This window comes from Aulostomus chinensis, chromosome 5 (genome assembly GCF_037954235.1).
Source record: "Aulostomus chinensis isolate RoL2024-O1b breed Wild chromosome 5, RoL_Achi_v1.0, whole genome shotgun sequence".
Classification (NCBI taxonomy): Eukaryota; Metazoa; Chordata; class Actinopteri; order Syngnathiformes; family Aulostomidae; genus Aulostomus; species Aulostomus chinensis.
In genome coordinates this window covers 8,986,585-9,004,676 of record NC_141324.1, presented here as the reverse complement: position 1 = coordinate 9,004,676, position 18,092 = coordinate 8,986,585, and the positions used below count along the sequence as shown (strand labels likewise).

General features: G+C 47.4%; 3 protein-coding genes across 7 annotated transcripts; all 3 read left to right on the top strand.

Moving 5' to 3' along the window:
- The first annotated feature begins 1,514 nt into the window (after positions 1-1,514).
- LOC147261095 (caspase-8-like) lies at positions 1,515-4,903 on the top strand. Its single transcript, XM_086204828.1, has 6 exons — positions 1,515-1,607; positions 2,033-2,379; positions 2,507-2,541; positions 3,765-3,870; positions 3,949-4,489; positions 4,592-4,903. Exons 2-6 carry the CDS (start codon positions 2,040-2,042, stop codon positions 4,743-4,745), a joined length of 1,176 nt encoding a protein of 391 aa, XP_086060954.1. The 5' UTR covers positions 1,515-1,607; positions 2,033-2,039; the 3' UTR covers positions 4,746-4,903.
- A 1,050-nt stretch (positions 4,904-5,953) lies between these two features.
- On the top strand, positions 5,954-9,613 carry catip (ciliogenesis associated TTC17 interacting protein). 2 transcript variants are annotated; one of them, XM_086202966.1, is made up of 10 exons: positions 5,954-6,018; positions 6,103-6,251; positions 6,350-6,535; positions 6,616-6,671; positions 6,763-6,849; positions 6,984-7,088; positions 7,821-7,945; positions 8,849-8,925; positions 9,020-9,087; positions 9,212-9,613. In XM_086202966.1, the coding sequence occupies exons 2-10, from the start codon at positions 6,149-6,151 to the stop codon at positions 9,398-9,400; spliced, it is 996 nt and encodes a 331-aa protein (XP_086059092.1). In that variant the 5' UTR covers positions 5,954-6,018; positions 6,103-6,148; the 3' UTR covers positions 9,401-9,613. The 2 variants fall into 2 exon arrangements, with proteins under 2 accessions (XP_086059092.1, XP_086059091.1); XM_086202965.1 differs by having other exon boundaries at positions 6,984-7,151.
- Positions 9,614-9,793: 180 nt separating this feature from the next.
- On the top strand, positions 9,794-16,955 carry casp8 (caspase 8, apoptosis-related cysteine peptidase). Of its 4 annotated transcripts, XM_086202962.1 has the most exons (13): positions 9,794-9,964; positions 10,500-10,748; positions 12,109-12,284; positions 12,368-12,473; positions 13,327-13,456; positions 13,527-13,582; positions 13,670-13,733; positions 13,827-13,885; positions 13,982-14,093; positions 14,171-14,298; positions 15,192-15,583; positions 15,951-16,076; positions 16,354-16,955. In XM_086202962.1, the coding sequence occupies exons 2-13, from the start codon at positions 10,578-10,580 to the stop codon at positions 16,382-16,384; spliced, it is 1,551 nt and encodes a 516-aa protein (XP_086059088.1). In that variant the 5' UTR covers positions 9,794-9,964; positions 10,500-10,577; the 3' UTR covers positions 16,385-16,955. The 4 variants fall into 4 exon arrangements, with proteins under 4 accessions (XP_086059088.1, XP_086059090.1, XP_086059089.1 ...); XM_086202964.1 differs by having other exon boundaries at positions 10,500-10,685; positions 15,951-16,955; XM_086202963.1 differs by lacking the exon at positions 10,500-10,748 and having other exon boundaries at positions 15,951-16,955.
- The last annotated feature ends 1,137 nt before the right edge of the window (positions 16,956-18,092 follow it).

The window sequence follows — 18,092 nt, the reverse complement described above, 5'->3', positions numbered from 1 at the left end:
AATACATAAACAAACAAAAAAAAACACCTCACTGACACCGACGCTTTCACTTTCAGGTCTGATCGCCTGCTGGTCAATGAAAGCGAATGATTCAAAAAGGGAAAGTACTTTTAGTCAAAAGGTTTGAGGCACAGCGGAGTCCTCCATGAATGCAGGCATGGCCTTCACTCTGGGGATGTTTCAAAGAAAGAAACGACACAGAAACTCCTGCTTTCCTGCTAAACAGAACAGAGCACTGGGGTGAAATGGCTGCTGTCAACCACATTTCCTCTCTGTCTTGTGCTCACACGCTCACTCACTCTTGACACGGGCGCAAACACAGCAGAGGCCGACGCCCTCGCTTTCTCTCTCTCTGCTGGCCAGTCCATCCGAAGGAGCCAACAGGGGGGATTTTTGCTTTCCCATCTGCAGCTTGGCTCTGAAGCAACCCAGCGGAATCTCCCCCGAACCTCCTGGACTACCAAAAGCCCTTCTGGTGCCTCATGACCGTTACGGACTTCGGTCCAGACGACCAGGGGCCCCCCTACCAGGAACCAGAAATAATCGGCACAACTTGTAAAGCCAGCATGTCTGGTTACATGGCCATTTTTGGCACATTTGAGCACAATTATTTGAGGAAAAGGTTACACAGCCTTGTCAGGTTGAAAAAAGGGGCCTCCGAGATCAGAACTATCTTGGATCGTCATGACAACTAAAAAAGCTGCAGATGGTGGTATCATTAGTTCACGCTGTGTACGCTGCATCCTCTGCTTCCCTGAATCCCTCACACATCTCGTGCACATGCATGCTTGGACAGTAACGCGTCAATGCAAACGCCCACAAACGTCTTTGAGAGGAAGTGTGCAGCTCAGACTGAGTTCCACTGGTGGACTGAGGAGGGGGAGATTCCCTGCCAGCTGCCTGCCTCTCACCTTAAACTGATCACTTTTGGAAAAGGTGAGAGAGAGCGGTACAGTCTACCAATATGTAGCTTTTACACTCTTTAAGTTCCTCTGCATGTATTTATACATATTTATACACATTTTAACCTGTTGCACTTGCTTTGGAATCGTGTAGCACACAATAAGAACAATAATATTTTCCTGTTTGTCTGAGGCATACCAGCCTCCCTGATGATGGAGATAACAACCAGAGGATTATTGACTTGAACTGAGGATTTTATTAATTTATCAATTATTTTTAAATGAATGTGTTCAGTAAACTGTGTCAGAAGCTCTGGATATAAATGAAAAACTATTGATTTGGTGCAGTAGTAGCCAGAGTCATCCTCAACTGCTATCCCTTCAAAATTAAAGATGAACAATGAAGGACGTGCTTTTTATGCCAGGTCAATGATTCGGATTTAATGAGATTAAAACTTGCTGATCCGTCTCTAGTATACGAGGAGGACAAAACATGTCTAAACAACTGAATTTTCTATTAACGTGCAATTCAATGGCATTTTATTCATTTAAATTATTGTGATGAATTATAGCTGAAATTCCGCCTTTCCTCATTTTTGGCAGCTCCGAGCACCCGTACCGTAACAGCACGAATAGACGAGCATCGAGCGGCGGCAGGTTTAACTTTCATTTTCCTATAATTCTCCTACTACTGCGACTCTAAAAGTGAGTGGCTCGTGTTTTATTTCACTTCCTTATATCCTTTCCCTGTTTTCTTCACTTTCAATGTACAGAGAGGTATAATTTCTAAGTACATTGATAGGTAAATATTGCAAAAGTTATCGTAAAACGACTGAAGTTAGCCTGAAGTTAGCTTGATTTTTCACTGGCTAATTTCTTATTGATCTTTGCTCACTGGTTTTGCAGCCAAATTAATGTCACATGTTAAAAGAATCTGACATTAGCGGTGTGCCTGTACTACTGAGTTAGGTGGTTGTTAATAATAATAATAATAATAATAACAACAATAATAACAATAATAATCGTGGAAACATACAAGCGATGCTTCGGCAGAGCTAAAGCCGGGGTGCGGAGCCTGACTATGGAGTCAGTCAGAGTAAAACGTGACTCGATGTGTTCTTGTGTGTCAGACTCAGCATGTCAGCCAAAGACACCGTAAGACGTCATAAAACAGCCATTCACACGACCTTGTCCGGAGACCCCAGACTCATCCTCAACAAAGTCTATGAGCGAAGCCTCATAACCGCACGGGAGTACCACAACCTGAAGAGCATCAACAAAGAAGACGTGGAGGGACACGTGGTCGCGCTGGTGGATAGGATCATGAACAAGGGCGAGAACACCTGCCAAGCCTTCCTGAGTCTCCTGCACACGGATGAGGACATAAGAACCACTTACCCGGACCTGGAGGCCCTCCAGCTGAAGGACACCCTCCTCTTACCTGCACCCGTCCAGGTGTGCAGCTCAGACCGCGGAGGTAACATTAATTTTCGCATTCCACACGCCGGACCACAGACTGTTTGACATGGACATCCGTGGCTTCATCAAAACATAGTCAGAGAAATGTTGGTTTAGATTTATAATCACTTTGATTTTTTTTTCAGATGATCTTTCACCAAAGACTAAGATGCAAAAGAGGGTGAGTCCGACCACACTGTGTCTTCAGTCCAGGGCAGACGTAAAACAGCAATAAGTGAATAATAAGAACAGTCACTCAACACATTTAAAAAAAAACAAACATACAAAATCATATTGTGATCAAGGGTTTTAGTCGCTTTTCTTCCTGTAAGGGAAAGAAGCTCTAAAGCTTTAAATATGTAGGGTCCCTAAGGAGAAATCCTGTTTAATTACACGTGAATTAAAACTGAGTTCTTATGTGACCTGCAAAATACATTTAATGTCACTGAGACATGTTGTGTGTTCAAATATGTAAAAGCCTGCGTAATATCAATGGGGAACTTCAAGGGTCCCTCGCCGGGAAAACGTGAGGGCGACCGCTGTGCTCGCCGGTGTGCCGAGTGAAGTCGAAATTCAAACGTCATCTGGATTGAAGATGAATGCTTATGAGCATTGCTATCATGAATAATAGTTCAGTTTTAATACAGCCTGACATTTACACTTTCATCGGTAATTGGAGTACCTGTTCCTGATTGTTAAATTCTGTTGGTCAGTTTCCCGTATAAACAGTTGAACAAGAAGAGCAAAGGCTGCAAGGACACTTTTCTAATGACGAGCATCGTTCTTGGCGTGTGGTGAGATGTGACAGAGGACCGCGTCTACGGGCTTCAAAAGACTTAAGCGTATGTTTAATAGATAAATAATTACAGAAATAAATCATTAAATATGTGAACAAATACATCTTGGAAAAAAGAAAGGCTGTTATTATGTAATTATATTAATATTATTATCATATAATTCATGAATCTAATCGTTCATCTCTAGATTTATTTATTTTTTTGTGTTCCTATGTTAATAAAGCGGGTGGTCCGAATACAGACGGACCCCCTCCAGGCAGCTGCGCCCACACGTCCAGGCCAACCAGTCCCGCTCAGACTGATGTTTGGAACGCTCACTTCATTTTAGCTTTAATACATGCAGACACATAAATAAAGAAGTGTGTAAATACAGAAATAAGTAGAAGTAGAAATGAGTAAATACGTGTGAAAATAGAGAAAAGGTTTTGTTCATAACCAGAAGTACTTTTATATGCATTTATTTATTTATTTATTTTTCCTCTCCTTAAAATCGTCACGTTTTCCATGTAGAAGTACGTGTAAAATGCGTCCAGTGATAAGCAAAGGAAGGTTGAAAGGTGATCGGCTGCAGCGATGATCCCCATCCTGCTGTTGTCGTTGTTCCTAGGACGAGCGGTATGAGGTGAGCAGCCAGCCCGCCGGCCTCTGCCTCATCATCAACAACAGCAGGTTCATGGATGGAACCGAGAGAGCCGGAACCCACAAAGACGCTGGTATGTTCCAGACTAGACGGACTCCTGGTTTCTCCTGTTTGCTTCTGCTTGGATCTCTTTCTTTTTGCTTTCCTGCAGAGAGTTTGGCGGAGGTCTTCAGCTGGCTGGGGTTCAGGGTGCTGATGTGTAAAGACCAAACCCAGGACCAGATGGAACGGGCCCTGCGGTGCTTCAGTTCTCTGAGGGACTTGCCGCAACTGCAGGAATTCAACGTTCAGGAGTTTCTTGGCTGTGAATTCGCCGACCTTCAGGTGGCGCCTAATCATGGTGATGCCTTCGTCTGCTGTATTCTGAGTCACGGAGGAAAAGGTTTGGTCTACGGGGTTGATTTCAAACCCCTACCCATCAAACAAATCACGAGAGCCTTCAGGGACTGCTCCCCCCTCGTGGATAAGCCCAAAGTGTTCCTGATCCAGGCCTGCCAGGGTGCTCACACGCACCGTGGAGCGTTATTACCAGACCTTCAGGCTGATGACTCCAGTTTATTCTTCATCCCCGAGGAAGCTGATGTTCTGGTTGCTGTTGCCACTGTGGAAGATTATAAAGCCATGCGACACACAATCGACGGCAGCTGGTTTGTCCAGTCGGTGTGTGAGCAGCTGAGAGACGGCTGTCTGAGGTGCGTCACGTCAGCGTGATCTGACTTTGTCTTCAACATCCGGTACCCTGATGATGTCTGATCATAGACCTGGCACTGACAGTTCCACTAATGTTGTTTTAGGGGTGATGACGTCACCACCATCTTGCACCACGTGAACGATGATGTAAGCCGGAAGGAGGGTTCCAGGCAGCCTGGTGCAGTGAAGCAGATGCCTGAAGTCAGGTTCACCCTGAGGAGGCGGCTGGTGCTGCCACCCCCTCACAACCGGAGCTAAAGGACCACAAACCAAGACACCCAAATTACGTGTAGTCGCCTCAGGGAAAAGCCTGAGGAAATACTTCTCTTATTGGTTTAAATTTGTCTTTTTATGTATTAAGACTCTGTTATATTGAAAGATGACATTGCATCAATGCCTTTATATTGTTTTAATAAAGTTAATTGTGTCAGATGTTGATGAGGACTGATGGGTTCATGCGTTAAAGAAGAGGTTGGAATGGAAGTGTTCACAAACAGAAGCACTAAATCAGTCCAGCAGGTGATGCATGAGTACGACAGGTAGGTTTTACCAGGGGGTGGAGGAGGGGACTCCCGGGGGGTCAGAAATTTCCAGAAATTAAAAAAAAAAAAAGAAGTAAATTTATTGAAGAGGCCATTATTGTTTCTAAGAATGGAAGTGCTTTTTTAAGTATGGTTTGTGTTGTTATAACACACACCCACACACACACATACACATATATACACACATATATATATATATATATATATATATATATGTATATATATAAAAATTATAATTGGACTGTTTTTGAAGGGCGTTTGCGCCCTGCAGCTGGGGGAGGCAGATGGCCGCCCTCACAGGGCCCTGCTTGATGGTTCTGCCTGTTGATGGCAGTTCTCATCGCCATGGGGATCGTTGGGTCTCTTAGTGAACTGATCTAAAGAGTCTGGTGCCAGATGTGCTCCACTGGTGACGTGTCATGAGACAATTTCTGTTGGGTATTGGTGTCACAAACATGGACATCTTCTCAATGTCCTTTGAAAGCATTTTCTCAATGTCATCTTTTCATTGTTTAATGAAAAACACTGAGCTGGAGTTTGCATATGAAAGGTGCAACATAAATATAAAGAGATTGATTCAAGCACCTCTTGGAACAGTGGGAGGCCTTGAAGAGACCAGCTCCTCTGTGTTGGGGGTCCTAGCTTGAATGGGTTGAGAATCATGGGCTTCGTTGTATCTGAAGCAACAAGGAAAATATGAATCTTCCAAACCACCACTCGCTGCCTCTCGCGCTTTCGTGTGCTGACATGAAAAATCTCAGACAGCAAAGAGATTGGAACAAATATGAACTCATTGTGTTTTGTTCAGAGCTTCTCCATTCCCCCGTATCTTAGACGAAGCCTACACACATTAAAGTGTGGAACAATCTATAGGATTTGTGTGCGATTGCGCAAACACAAGGTTCTTTACGGTACTGCGGCAGCGTCGTTGCCATGGCACCTCGGCTTGTTCTGAGGGTGTCCGGGAAGAACCTGCGTAGGCGATAACGGTAACGGACTTGTTGCCTTTAAAATGCCAAAAACAGCGACTTCGTTGTAACAAAGGTTTTTTACTTCAACTTTTTCATCCGCAGAGCAACTCAGTTACCCGCAGACTGATCTATTCTGCCGCCGGTAGAGATGGAGGACCCGCCGGGAGACGAGACACCTGCCGGTCCTTCCTCGGCGGGGACTGCGGAGCTGAGAGCCTCGGACGAAGCTCTCGCCTTCATGTCCAGCATTGGTGGGTTTTCGCTGTGAGAGCAGCAGCACCTGCTCCTGGCACATGCGCAGGTGTTTACAAGTGTCAGTCGGCGGCTTTGTCGATGTGTCTCCCCGCAGAGCCCGCAGAGCTGTCCAGGTGTGTGTTTCCAGACTGCCTGGTGACCGTGTCAGAAGGCGGCCGACACCTGGGGAGTTTCAGTGTGACGGTGGAGTTCGGCTGCAGAGCCCAGCAGCCCTGCATCCTGCTGCACGCACGGAGCCAGGGAGCCATAGACCACTCGCCCTGTGGAACCACAGTGACAGGTGAGGGCCGGCAGCCCGGACACACCGTCCACCTCCCCCCAGCTGTCCTGTTTCTTGACCTCTGACATCTTTCTGTCCAGCCTACATCAGTGCTGGGCTGGAGGTTCTGGAGGAGGACTACCATGAGTATGTCAAGGCAGGTCATAATCAAACTGTGCTCCTCTTCTGAGCTCTACTTTCATGCCACGTCCTCCAGTTTTTACTTGTACATTTGGACCCCTTTCCAGCTGGAGGACCACAGTTTGGACAAAAGGTGTCGCCTGGTGCGACGAGACGGGCAGATGGTGATTGATAAAGTCACCACTGCTGGAGAGGTGAGAAAAGCTTGAAAAAATGAGATCAAATCTTTCGATGTGAGACAGTAACTCTGAGGATGTGGCGTGGGGATCAATGCCAGTGATGAGATTTTGAAATGAACTGTAAGTGTGTTTGTGAATGTGTGTGATAGGAGGTGACGAAGGCGAGTGTGTCCTACCCTCTGTCTGCCCTACGAGGGCTGGTCACTGAGGGCTCCAACCTGCTGCTGATGCGTCTGATTGCCTTGAGGAAGAAGGTGACCGACCACATGACCTTCATCTCCTTTGACCAGGGATTACACATCATCCACTCCTCCTTTGTGAGTAAATATTTGTAGGTTCTGTTGAAGGAGCAGGACAGTTTTTCCTCAGTCTAACAGGAAGACGGGCCCTCCTCTCTCCTCCGGGCTGCATTAGGGGGCCCAGAGCTGCAGAGACCAGCTGACTGCTAGTTAGCTTAGCACAACAAATGGTGGTCTTTCAAAAGTCAGTCTTTACCTGTATAAATATAACTAGAGTTGTGCCTAGCATTTATTATGAAATAACTCTCTGTAGTTACGAGACATTGTAAATTCAGAATCACGCAGGACTACTTTCCTGACTGGCGTAGTGATATGACCCAACACCTGTAAAACCCTTAGCCGTGTGTTTGTCTTTCAGCCTCCTACAGGATTCAGAGTCAGCAGGCTTACACAAAGGCTCACAAAATCATGACTATAACACCACAAGTTTTGCTCTTCCAGCTGCAGTGAAACATCTCTGAACCGTGTAATGTGTTGAGCCGCTTCACATCCCCTCAGAGACCAATAGTACTGAGCCACCACAGGCTGTCCAGGAACACACCCTACACACACAACCACACACTGATCCGTGCAGCAGTTGCTCCACACGTGGGACCAGCGACCAGCCAGACCCCAGCTTTCACCTGGTCTTGTTGTAGTGGTAGAAAGGAGCCAACGCTGAGTGACCTTGTGTGCACTTGTGGTTAGAGGGAGCTGGGTGTGAAGCAGATGGAGATTGAGGGTGAAACTGTGGAGATATTTGGGGTGCAGAGGACAATTCACTCCCTGGAGGACGGCCCTGCTACCTGGGAGTGCTACTTCCTGTCTGATGGGTAAGCTCAACACCTTTCCTGCTCCTTCTCCCTCAGAAGTACTCTGTTGCAGTTCTCTTGCAGTATCAAACAGGAATATTCTGGTGGTTCTGCCTGTGGGACCATTTGAAGTAAAAGCTTTGGCTGATACACCCCAATATTCTGGTTGAAGTCCCTCAATGGTCACACACTGTGGAACTGCTTGACAGGCTTGAACCTCGTTTATATGTCAAAGTTACACTGAATAGTTTTAATATCATTAAAAACTTTCTATGGTTTGATCAAACATTAACATTCCACTTTACTTAAAAAACAAAGCAAAACAAAAAACCACTAACCCCTGAAATAAGTGACTTCCACCTTTGAGAGCTCACAGTTCTCGAATTGAATATTAAAAAGCTTTTGCAATACAATGACAACAATTGGAAAAAAGAAAAAAATAAGCCGAAACAGAATAAGAAAGGTCAGTAAAATGCATCAGAAGATAAAGAAGTCAGGAAGGCGGCGTCTTGATGCTCCGACTCGACAACTGTCAGTGTCCTGGAGGATGAAGAGAGGAAAGAAAGACTCAGCCTCTGGTTGGAGTTTGACTTTTAACAATTTAATAACAAAGGTCAGAAATGTATTGATAACCAACCATTGATGCTTATTACTCCCATTATGACTCTAAACCTTAGATAAACCACATCTGTGGTACCCAGTTGTCAAATAATCAGATGAATTAACTCTTATCGTTAGTCTTTTTTCTCTACTTCCACTTTTTTTTAATCTTGTTTCAGAATGTTTCATTCATTCATCAGTACAAGAATGTACAGACGAAAGTTGTAAGCTGGACAAATCCCTTGAGCTCTGTGTGACTGTTCAGCCTGCAGTGGTGATGACATCCAGACATTCACCAGAGGGTTGTTTGTGTTCCTGAACCAGGCGCCTGGCCAGCAGAGGGCAGGTGGGCTCCCCAGTCATGATGAGACTACTGCAGGTACCAGCGCAGCAAGGGAGAGGTACACACACACTCACACACACACACACACACACACACAGCCTCCTGTGTATAACTGAGTTTCTGTGGCCTTCATACATGTGTTTGCATCTTAGGTTTTGAGAGGATTCCTCTGGTTTGGGAAGAAGACATGCAGATGCACTCAAAGTTCCTGGACAGAAAGGTGACGAGTCATGTTCATAATATTTGACTCATCAATTCAAACTTCCTGCGCCTGATTATTGTTTTTGCTCATGTGCCTCTCATTGTGCCTTGCCTGCACGTGTGTGTGTGCGTGTGTGAGACAGGAGGAGCTGAAGGCAGACCACACCTCATACCTGAGACAGCACCCGGAGATCCGCGCCCTCATGTCTGACTTCCTGCAGTTCTTGCTGTTGAGGAAACCAGATGATGTCTTCCAGTTTGCCCGAGATTATTTCCTCCCGTTCTCCTGCCAGTTCCCCCCCGAGCCAAGCTCGACTTCCCCTTCACTCTGAAAACACACCACCCGGGAAATCTCACGTTTAAAAAGCTGTGTTTTTACATTGTTGTTTATCACAAAAACTTACATTTTAGTTTATGAACTGAATGTATATTTGAGCAATAGGTGACTTCTCATAGGAAACATAGTGGAGAAGAACAATCACTCTGAAATTCACCTGAGTTGTGAGGTCTCTGTAAAAAAACAAAGCTTATGAAATTAAAATAAAGTGAATTGTTTTTAAAAAAAAGTCTCTGTAGCTGGATTAATTTTTTATCTACTCTGACCAAAAAAGTTTTAAAGCTTTAACAGTTATTAACTCACATACGTCATAGAGGGAGAGCTGGTCTTCCGTCAAAATAAGTTTTATTTTGACGGGTGTTAGCGGAAGTGCCTACACAAACCGACGCTCACTTCCCCTGATAGTGAAACGAGACATCGGCGAAAATCACCCCTCACCATGAATTTCTAGGATTTCACTGAGAAGTTTTTTATTTCTGAAATAGACGTTTTGCCACCTAAAGAACCCCGTCCTTCGTTTTCTGGACGCATTCTGACCGTGACTGTCGTTCAAACAGCGGTAAGTGAAGGTTAAACGTCGCGCAAGAAAACTTCGTGTAACTTATCGTCAGCGGACCAGCGTCAGTTAGCCTCTATGCTTCACGCCCACCGCCAGTAATAGTTTATCTTCAGGTTTTACCAAGAGTAATAGTTTATCTTCAGGTTTTACCAAGAGTAATAGTTTATCTTCAGGTTTTACCAAGAGTAATAGTTTATCTTCAGGTTTTACCAAGAGTAATAGTTTATCTTCAGGTTTTACCAAGAGTAATAGTTTATCTTCAGGTTTTACTGACTTGACGATGTTTAAGGCTGATTTTAAAAACAACAAAAACAATTGTAGTTTGGTCTTTCTGTATTTATTTTTATTTTTGCAAACTGAGATCAAACTTTTTGATGACGTCACGGAGGGGGGTCTTGCCCTGCGATGACTTGGTATTTCGGTTTAATTGTAGGTTTGCCCTCTACGTGACAGATGACGTAAAGGTAAAACTTTTCATATGCTGACGTCACGTTCAGCTTTAGTTTGAAGCTGCTATGCTGCGACTCCCCTACAGGCTCACTTCGCTGTTACCCGCCCGGAGTTTGTGTCTGTCTCCGGGGGCTGCGGGCCGGGGCCAGTGCGGGGGGGCTGGATGGACAGGCTGAAGCTGGTTCTCATAGACGAGGAGCTGGATTCCTCTGAAGTCGCTGCACTCTGCTTCTTGTGTCGGGATGTAGTCAACAGGAAGCGCCTGGAGGGGGTGGGTACCACATACCCCTACCTGTCTGAGCCTGGATGGATGGATGGATGGACTTTCTACAAGGTCTCATTGCCAGGATTGAGGCTCCCGCCATCCCTCTTTCTCCTGTTCCACTTATAAATACTTTAACTATTTTGGATAACTTATTACTATACCCGAAAACCTAAATGTAGTGCTTCATGTACTGTGTACAGCCACAAGTACCCCAAAGCCATAACATTATGACCGCCATCTTATAGTGTGGAAGTCCTGGCAGTGGTGCCAGGAATGGACCCACGGGGCCTCTGACGGCGTGCTGTGGTATGTGGCGCCAAGCTGAGATGTGTTCTGACACCTTTCCGCCTAGTTGGTCAGACACCGCGCCTCTGCTCCCTGAGTACATCAACCTGTGTCTGTCCATCCTGTTTGGTTCAGGTCTACCTAACAAGACCTGCAGATCCTGACCCAATTGTTTAGCCCCGCCCCCCCTTACAGGTGCCACTGTGATAAGATCACCAATATTACTCATGGTGCCTGCCAGTGGTTAAAGTGTTTTGGCTGATCAGTGCATGCATCTCTCCATCCATGTTCATCAACTGAGAAAAATTGTTGAGCAGAATTTATTTTGACTTCCAAAACTGAGAGAAAATCTCTTTGAACTCCATCCATTGTCTTACGCTTATTCTTGTTCACGGTCGCGGGGGGGGGGGGGGTGGAGACTATCCCAGCGTCAACGGGCGAGAGGCGGGGTTCACCCTGGATGGGTCACCAGTCCATCGCAGGGCCATCAGGAGCAGTTAGGGGTTCAGGTCTCAAAGCAGGTCGTAGGCTGTCCGAAACCACAACTGGCACGAGTAGCGACCTACTTCGCAACCTAAATTCCAGCCTTAACACGGTTCAGGTGCATCCTACGGAGCAACCTATGGCCCACAATGCACCGCGGACTTCTTCTTTGTCCCCTAAAAACTTGTGGACCCGCAAGCCAAGTTTGTGCCACCAACAGTCTCCCATTCTGATGGGCGTGGGATCTTTCTCTGTGTGAGTCTCCATGTTCTCCCCGTGCCTGCGTGGGTTCTCTCTGGTACTCCAGCTTCCTCCCACAGTCCAAAGACATCAATTTGGGACGAGGCTGATTGATTCTCTAAATTGAACGTAGGTGTGACTGTGAGTGTGAATGGTTGTTCATCTCTCTATGTTGGCCCTGTGATGGACTGGCGACCTGTCCAGGGTGAACCACGCCTCTCGCTCGCAGATGCTGGGATAGGCTCCAGCCCCCCGCGACCCTTACTAGTAAGGAATAAGCGGAAGACGACAATGGACGATGGATGGATAATTATAAATATATAATTATTAACATGGACTGAAACATCTGCTCCTCCTGCCGCCCCCATGCTGCAGCTCGTCCTGTTGCCCCTCTCACTGCTCTCTGTGTGCGTTCAAACAGATCAGCGATGCTAAGCAACTGTTCACCAGACTCGAGGAAAGAGGTCTCCTGGAGAATGCCGTCTTCCTGTCTCAGCTGCTGTTCACCATCCGGCGGGCAGACCTCCTCCGCCAGCTGGAGATGGACAGCAGGCAGCTGGAGGAGACGGACGCGCACCCTGTGCTGCCAGGGTACAGGTAGGTGCCTGCTGATAGCACCTCCAGTGTTGTTCCTAAATGCCTCAGCCTTTAATACCCCCCCCCCCCCCGCTGTCCGTCAGGGTGATGCTGTACCACATCTATGAGGATGTCACCCAAGAAAATCTGGAAAAGATTAAGTTTGTGTTGAGTGACAAGCTGGGCAGAAGACAAACAGAAATGTGCAATGTGAGAACACACACATACACACACACTTGCAGTTACGTAAGAAATGGTGGACTTCATGTTTTAAACTTTTTAGTGTAAATGTCTTCTTTACGGCTTTGGGCCCTCAACAGTCAGCAGCCCCATCAATGACTCCAGTCTGGGAACGTAGCCGTGTAGCAGGTACGGTTGGTGGCGAGCGTTGAAAAGGGAGTCCTCAGGGCTCTGTGGTGGAGGAGGGCGCGGCAGGGATATTCAGTTCTATGTGGATCGCCAGTTTCCAGCTTTTCAACTTGCTGGTTACATGGTGGCAGCCTTGGGTCAAATTCAGCTTCTGTGGAGTTAAGTTTCACTGCCACAACTTTAAAATAAGAGACTGAGTCGTTCCAGTGACACCCGTCCAGGGGAGGTGTATATGAAGCAGTCGGTCAGCAGTCAGAGGTTGACCTTGGCTAGATAAGGGGGCGGAGCCAACAGCCAGTGTGTCCTCCTGGTGTGCAGTGAACAGCTCATCTGGTCTGATCCCACTGAGGAGCTCCTGTCTCACTAATGGCTGGAAAACCTGGGTCTGCAGGAGTCTCTGTGCAGCAGGACACCTTGGAGGTGCTCTAGTGGTGCGAGGGGGGCCTGAACAGTAGTGGGCAGGGGGCTTTAATGTTTTGTACCTGGCGCCAGTTTATAACAGACGTTTCCGCTCTAGCATGGAGCAGGTCCAACACTTCCCTGATGAGGGAGCAGGGTGGGCGGCCAGCCGCCTCGAACAAAATTAGAATTGAAGCTTAATTTTTGTTCTCTGCGCTACCACGTGTACGTTCTCATTCTCAGCTTTGCCGTTTGGTTTTTCACAGACACACCAAGTCTTCTCTGATTGTTACAGACGGTGCTGGATGTGTTTGCTGAGATGGAAAAGATGGGTTTGCTGTCAGAAAGTCGTCTTGATGAGCTGCTTAAAGTACTGGTGGAGATCGATCAACAACTGGCACAGAGAGTGGAGTGCTACAAAGAAGGTAAGAGACACACACACACAAATAGACATATATCAGTGTCTCATTCATCAAATGATTGTACTGTTTGTAGGTGGAACCCAGCAGCAACCAAGCAGATTTTCTTCTCATGTCAGCATGGATAACCAGGTGTGTGTGTGTGTGTGTGTGTGTGTGTGTGTATACACTGTTGATCATGCAGTGAGTCAGTTTATTGACCTCAGTTCTTTCACACAGAGAGTCGACAACACCCCTGCGTCCTCAGGAGCGATTCTGTCGATATCTGAGACCAGCCCCAGCTGTAAGTCTCCTGTCCCGTCCTTGTACGCCGTGACTCCCCAACCCAGGCGGTGAATAATGAACCCTTCACTGTTGCTCTGCTTTTGTTCTTCAGATGAAGGAGAACATGTTTATATTGATGCAAGCACAGAGTCCGCCTCTCTGCACAATCAGGTACCTTCTCACCCAACCACCCGTCCAACTCAGACATTCAGTCGGTCGGCCATTATAACGATGATTCATCCTAATGGACGCGCGTGTGTGTCACAGGCAGAGTACTACGCTCTCTCTCATTACCCTCGTGGCGTGTGTATGATCCTCAACAATGAGTTCTTCTGTGGATCACAGCTGGGAAAACGAGGTGGAACCCAGGAGGATGAAAGTAGGTGTCGGTGTATTTCAGCAGCTGTGTGATGGCCCCTCGGATGTTATCGGTTTGTCTCTTTGCTGCCACCACAGAGGCCCTTCGCTCAGTCTTCTCCCAGTTTGGCTTCACCGTCGTCGTGCGTAACGACTTGACTGCGGTGGCCATGAAAAAAGAGCTAAAAACCCTCAGCAAAAGGAATTTTTCGGACGATGATGCCCTGGTGAGGAGTGTCACACACCCATCCATACATGTAGTTTTCTCTCTTTTATGGAATACTGTTTAACGGTGCAGCCGTTTTAAAAGTGAGATTGAGCCGCATCACCTAGTGGAGGGAGGAAGAATGTCAAACCGAACCACAGGACACATGGCAAAGTGACTTCTGAGGACATGGTCATCACCAGTCCTCCCAGAGTCAGACAAGAAGACTGTCGACCCTCTTCTCTTCTCTGTGCTGCATCAGGGAGATGAGCCCCCCGGAGACCAGCTGACTGCTAGTTAGCTTAGCACAGTGAATGGTAGTGGGTGGGAAGTGTTAGCATACCTCTGTCAAAAGTCATTAAATACACTTTTCTCTAAAACATTCCTTGACTGCATTTGACAAACTAGGACTTCACATACTTCCATCATGAAATAATTAGATTATTAGATTAATGAACCATTAAAATGACACAGCTGCAGGGTGGAGTTATTAAGAGTGAGCACTTTACTGTGTGATGCTAATCATGGTGGGCTTTGTAAGACTAAACCCTGATCCTAGCTTTGTCTGTTTTGATGGAAGCAGGCTAACACCCCCCATTCACTATCATTCACTGTGCAAAGCTCAGTAGCAGTCACCTGGTCTCTGGGGGTCTCTGGTCCCTGAGGCTGCTCAGAGCAGAGAAGGGGGTCTGTCTTGCTGTCTGGCTCTGGGGAGGATGACAAGTGAGCTGGTTCCCCCAAAAGATTCCTTTAAAAGAGTAGAACTGTGTGTGAGGCCGTGCTGATAGTAGAAGTCTGGTTGCTTGAAGCTGATTTTATCTGTGTATCCAGTGAAGAGGTACCTGGAAGTGGTTTAGCAACAAATGTTGGAAGGTTCTTTTTAAGAAAGAATTTGACCCTTGCCTCTTATTGCAGGTGGTGTGTGTGCTCTCTCATGGGGAAATTGGATGTGTCTTTGGGAGCGATGGGATCCAGGTGTTGATACGGGAGCTGACTCAGCCCTTCACCAGTGAGCGAGCCCCCACCTTGGCAGGGAAGCCCAAACTGTTTTTTATCCAAGCTTGTCAGGGAAGCGGCTACCAAAAAGGGTCAATGCTGAATCAGCCACAGCCAAGAGTGGAGCTGGAGGAGGGCCTGAGCCTCTTGGAGGTAGACGCAGGTCCTTTCCACGGCGAGACGGTGCCCTCAGATGCAGACTTCCTGCTTGGCATGGCCACCGTGCCGGAGTGCAAGTCGTTCCGACACACTTCCACCGGCTCCATCTACATCCAGGAGCTGTGCAGGCAGCTGAGACGGTCAGCAGGAAGGTGAGCCAGGAGCGCTGCTTTATATCAGGAAGAGTTTTCTACTTAGAAAAAGTTTCTGTGAAACTTTACCCATAAACCCGGGAAACATTCACCTCAGTGATTAAACCACAACTCAGCTGTGTGCAGTTTTATGATGAACACGCTGATGAATTCTCTCATCCTTTGCATTTTTTTGTCGCTGGATTTTTTTTTTAACAAATTCTATGTTCAGTTGCCAGTTAGGACTGCAGAGCACCGTGTGACGCTATGGCGGTCCCATAAGATCTGTGTCTGCTGTGCTGTCGGTGTGTTCTGTCAGCAGGAACAATGTTCTTTCATGATTCGTTCTGTCGAGAGCGCCGCAGTGAGTGCATGTGATGTCTTGCAGCTCGAACGAGGACGATATTCTGACTGTCCTGACCCGAGTGAACAGGGAGGTCAGCAAAGGAGAATACTTGGCCTACAAACAAATGCCTGAGCCCAAATACACACTCACCAAGAAGCTGGTGCTAAGGTTTGTGACAGCTGACCAGGACCCATCGTGATGCTCTTGAGTCTGTGTGTGTGTGTCTGTCTGTCTGTGTTTCATCTCTTTGTATGATAATGATGTTTGATTTTAATACTTTATTTGGTAGAAATGCAAAAATATTCAATAGAACATGTTGAAACAAACTGTTGGTCCCCCACACGTTCATTCCGCTGGTGCACTGCTGGAAACACACGTCGGAAATCACTCAATAACGGCTCAAACACCAGCTTGTGAGGTCACAAACGTCCATTTTTTTCCCCAGCATTGCAAAGGTTTACCCACCTGGCGACTGAGCGAGAGGCTCCTTCTCTCCATATTCTGTACAGTGTTCACGATATATCCTGTCATTCTGTCAGAGGAACTGCCTGCAGCCTTTCGGTGTTCCAGCTTCCTTGCTGGCTGCTCGTAGCATCTTTACAAACACCCGTCTGGCACTCAGAGGTGAGCTGCGATATTTCCCAGATTACAGGAAAGGAGCAGTCATTCCAACACCAAAACCCCTGAGTGTCGCCATGTCAGCTCTGCCGGTATGACTGACGGATGTTTACTGTCATTCACACAGCACGAGGGAACAAAGCGTGGATCTCAGACCTCGGTATTGACTGTCTGACCGAAAAAAAAATAGAGAATAAAATAGAGGGGTTAAAATAAGATAAGTTTGAAGAAGTTAAGGAAATGATAATTAGGACCTGTCCTGTCTAGACCTGTCCAACTAAAAGAACATTAAAAACATCAAAGCACAGAGGGCAGTAGAGTGGAGGAGAGGGCAGTAGAGTGGAGTAGAGGGCAGTAGAGTGGAGTAGAGGGGAGGAGAGGGCAGTAGAGTGGAGGAGAGGGCAGTAGAGTGGAGGAGAGGGCAGTAGAGTGGAGGAGAGGGCAGTAGAGTAGAGGGGAGGAGAGGGCAGTAGAGCGGAGTAGAGGGCAGTAGAGCGGAGTAGAGGGCAGTAGAGCGGAGTAGAGGGGAAGAGAGGGCAGTAGAGCGGAGTAGAGGACAGTAGAGCGGAGTAGAGGGGAAGAGAGGGCAGTAGAGCGGAGGAGAGGGCAGTAGAGCGGAGTAGAGGGCAGTAGAGTGGAGTAGAGGGGAAGAGAGCGCAGTAGAGTGGAGTGGAGGGGAGGAGAGGGCAGTAGAGCAGAGTAGAGCGGAGTAGAGGGGAAGAGAGGGCAGTAGAGCGGAGTAGAGGGGAAGAGAGTGCAGTAGAGCGGAGTAGAGGGCAGTAGAGTGGAGTAGAGGGCAGTCGAGGGCAATAATAAATAAATAAGTGCAACATCTTTAAGAGTGCAGGCCTGCCCGTCCAGCAGGCCTTGACTTCAACAGTGGAGGCTGTTTGCCAGCCTGGTAGTCTTTGCCTGGATGCTGCGCAGCCTTCTGCCTGAGGGAGGAGGGAAAACAGTTTGTGTGCAGGGGGGGTGGGTGGAGTCTGTCATCAGTCAGGTCGCTCCGCCCCTGCATCGGTTGGGGGCTGGCAGGTCGCATCCCATGGTCTGTTGCGCTGAACTTGGCACCCGCTGCAGCATCTTCGTCTCTGCCACTGAGCAGCTGCAATACCACACGGCGATGCAGAGGACAGGACGCTCTCCACCACACACCTGTAGAGGGAGCTTGGGGTGTGGGTGTCCAGCCCTGCCGTCTTCAGCGACCTCAGGACGGAGAGGCGCCGCTGAACTGTTTTTGAAGAGGGTCAGGGAGTCTGATTGACTGGACACCTCCTACATTCATGGACATGACCTGCCAGCTGCTCACCGCAGTTCCCCCACCAACACAAACCCCTCCCATCTCCCCCGGCTGCTGCCCGCTGTAGAATATCTGATCAAGTTCCTCTGACAGGTTTCTCTCCAGAGACCTGAACTGGTGGAGGTACACTGCACAGAGCTCAACCAGTCCTCCTCTGCGGCGACGGGTCCACACTCCTCCCGGTCAAACCGAATCTCATTCGTTGAATGTTTCTTTTTGGATTGAACACATGAATACAATTCTGACACAAGTTTCCTAATTCCCACATT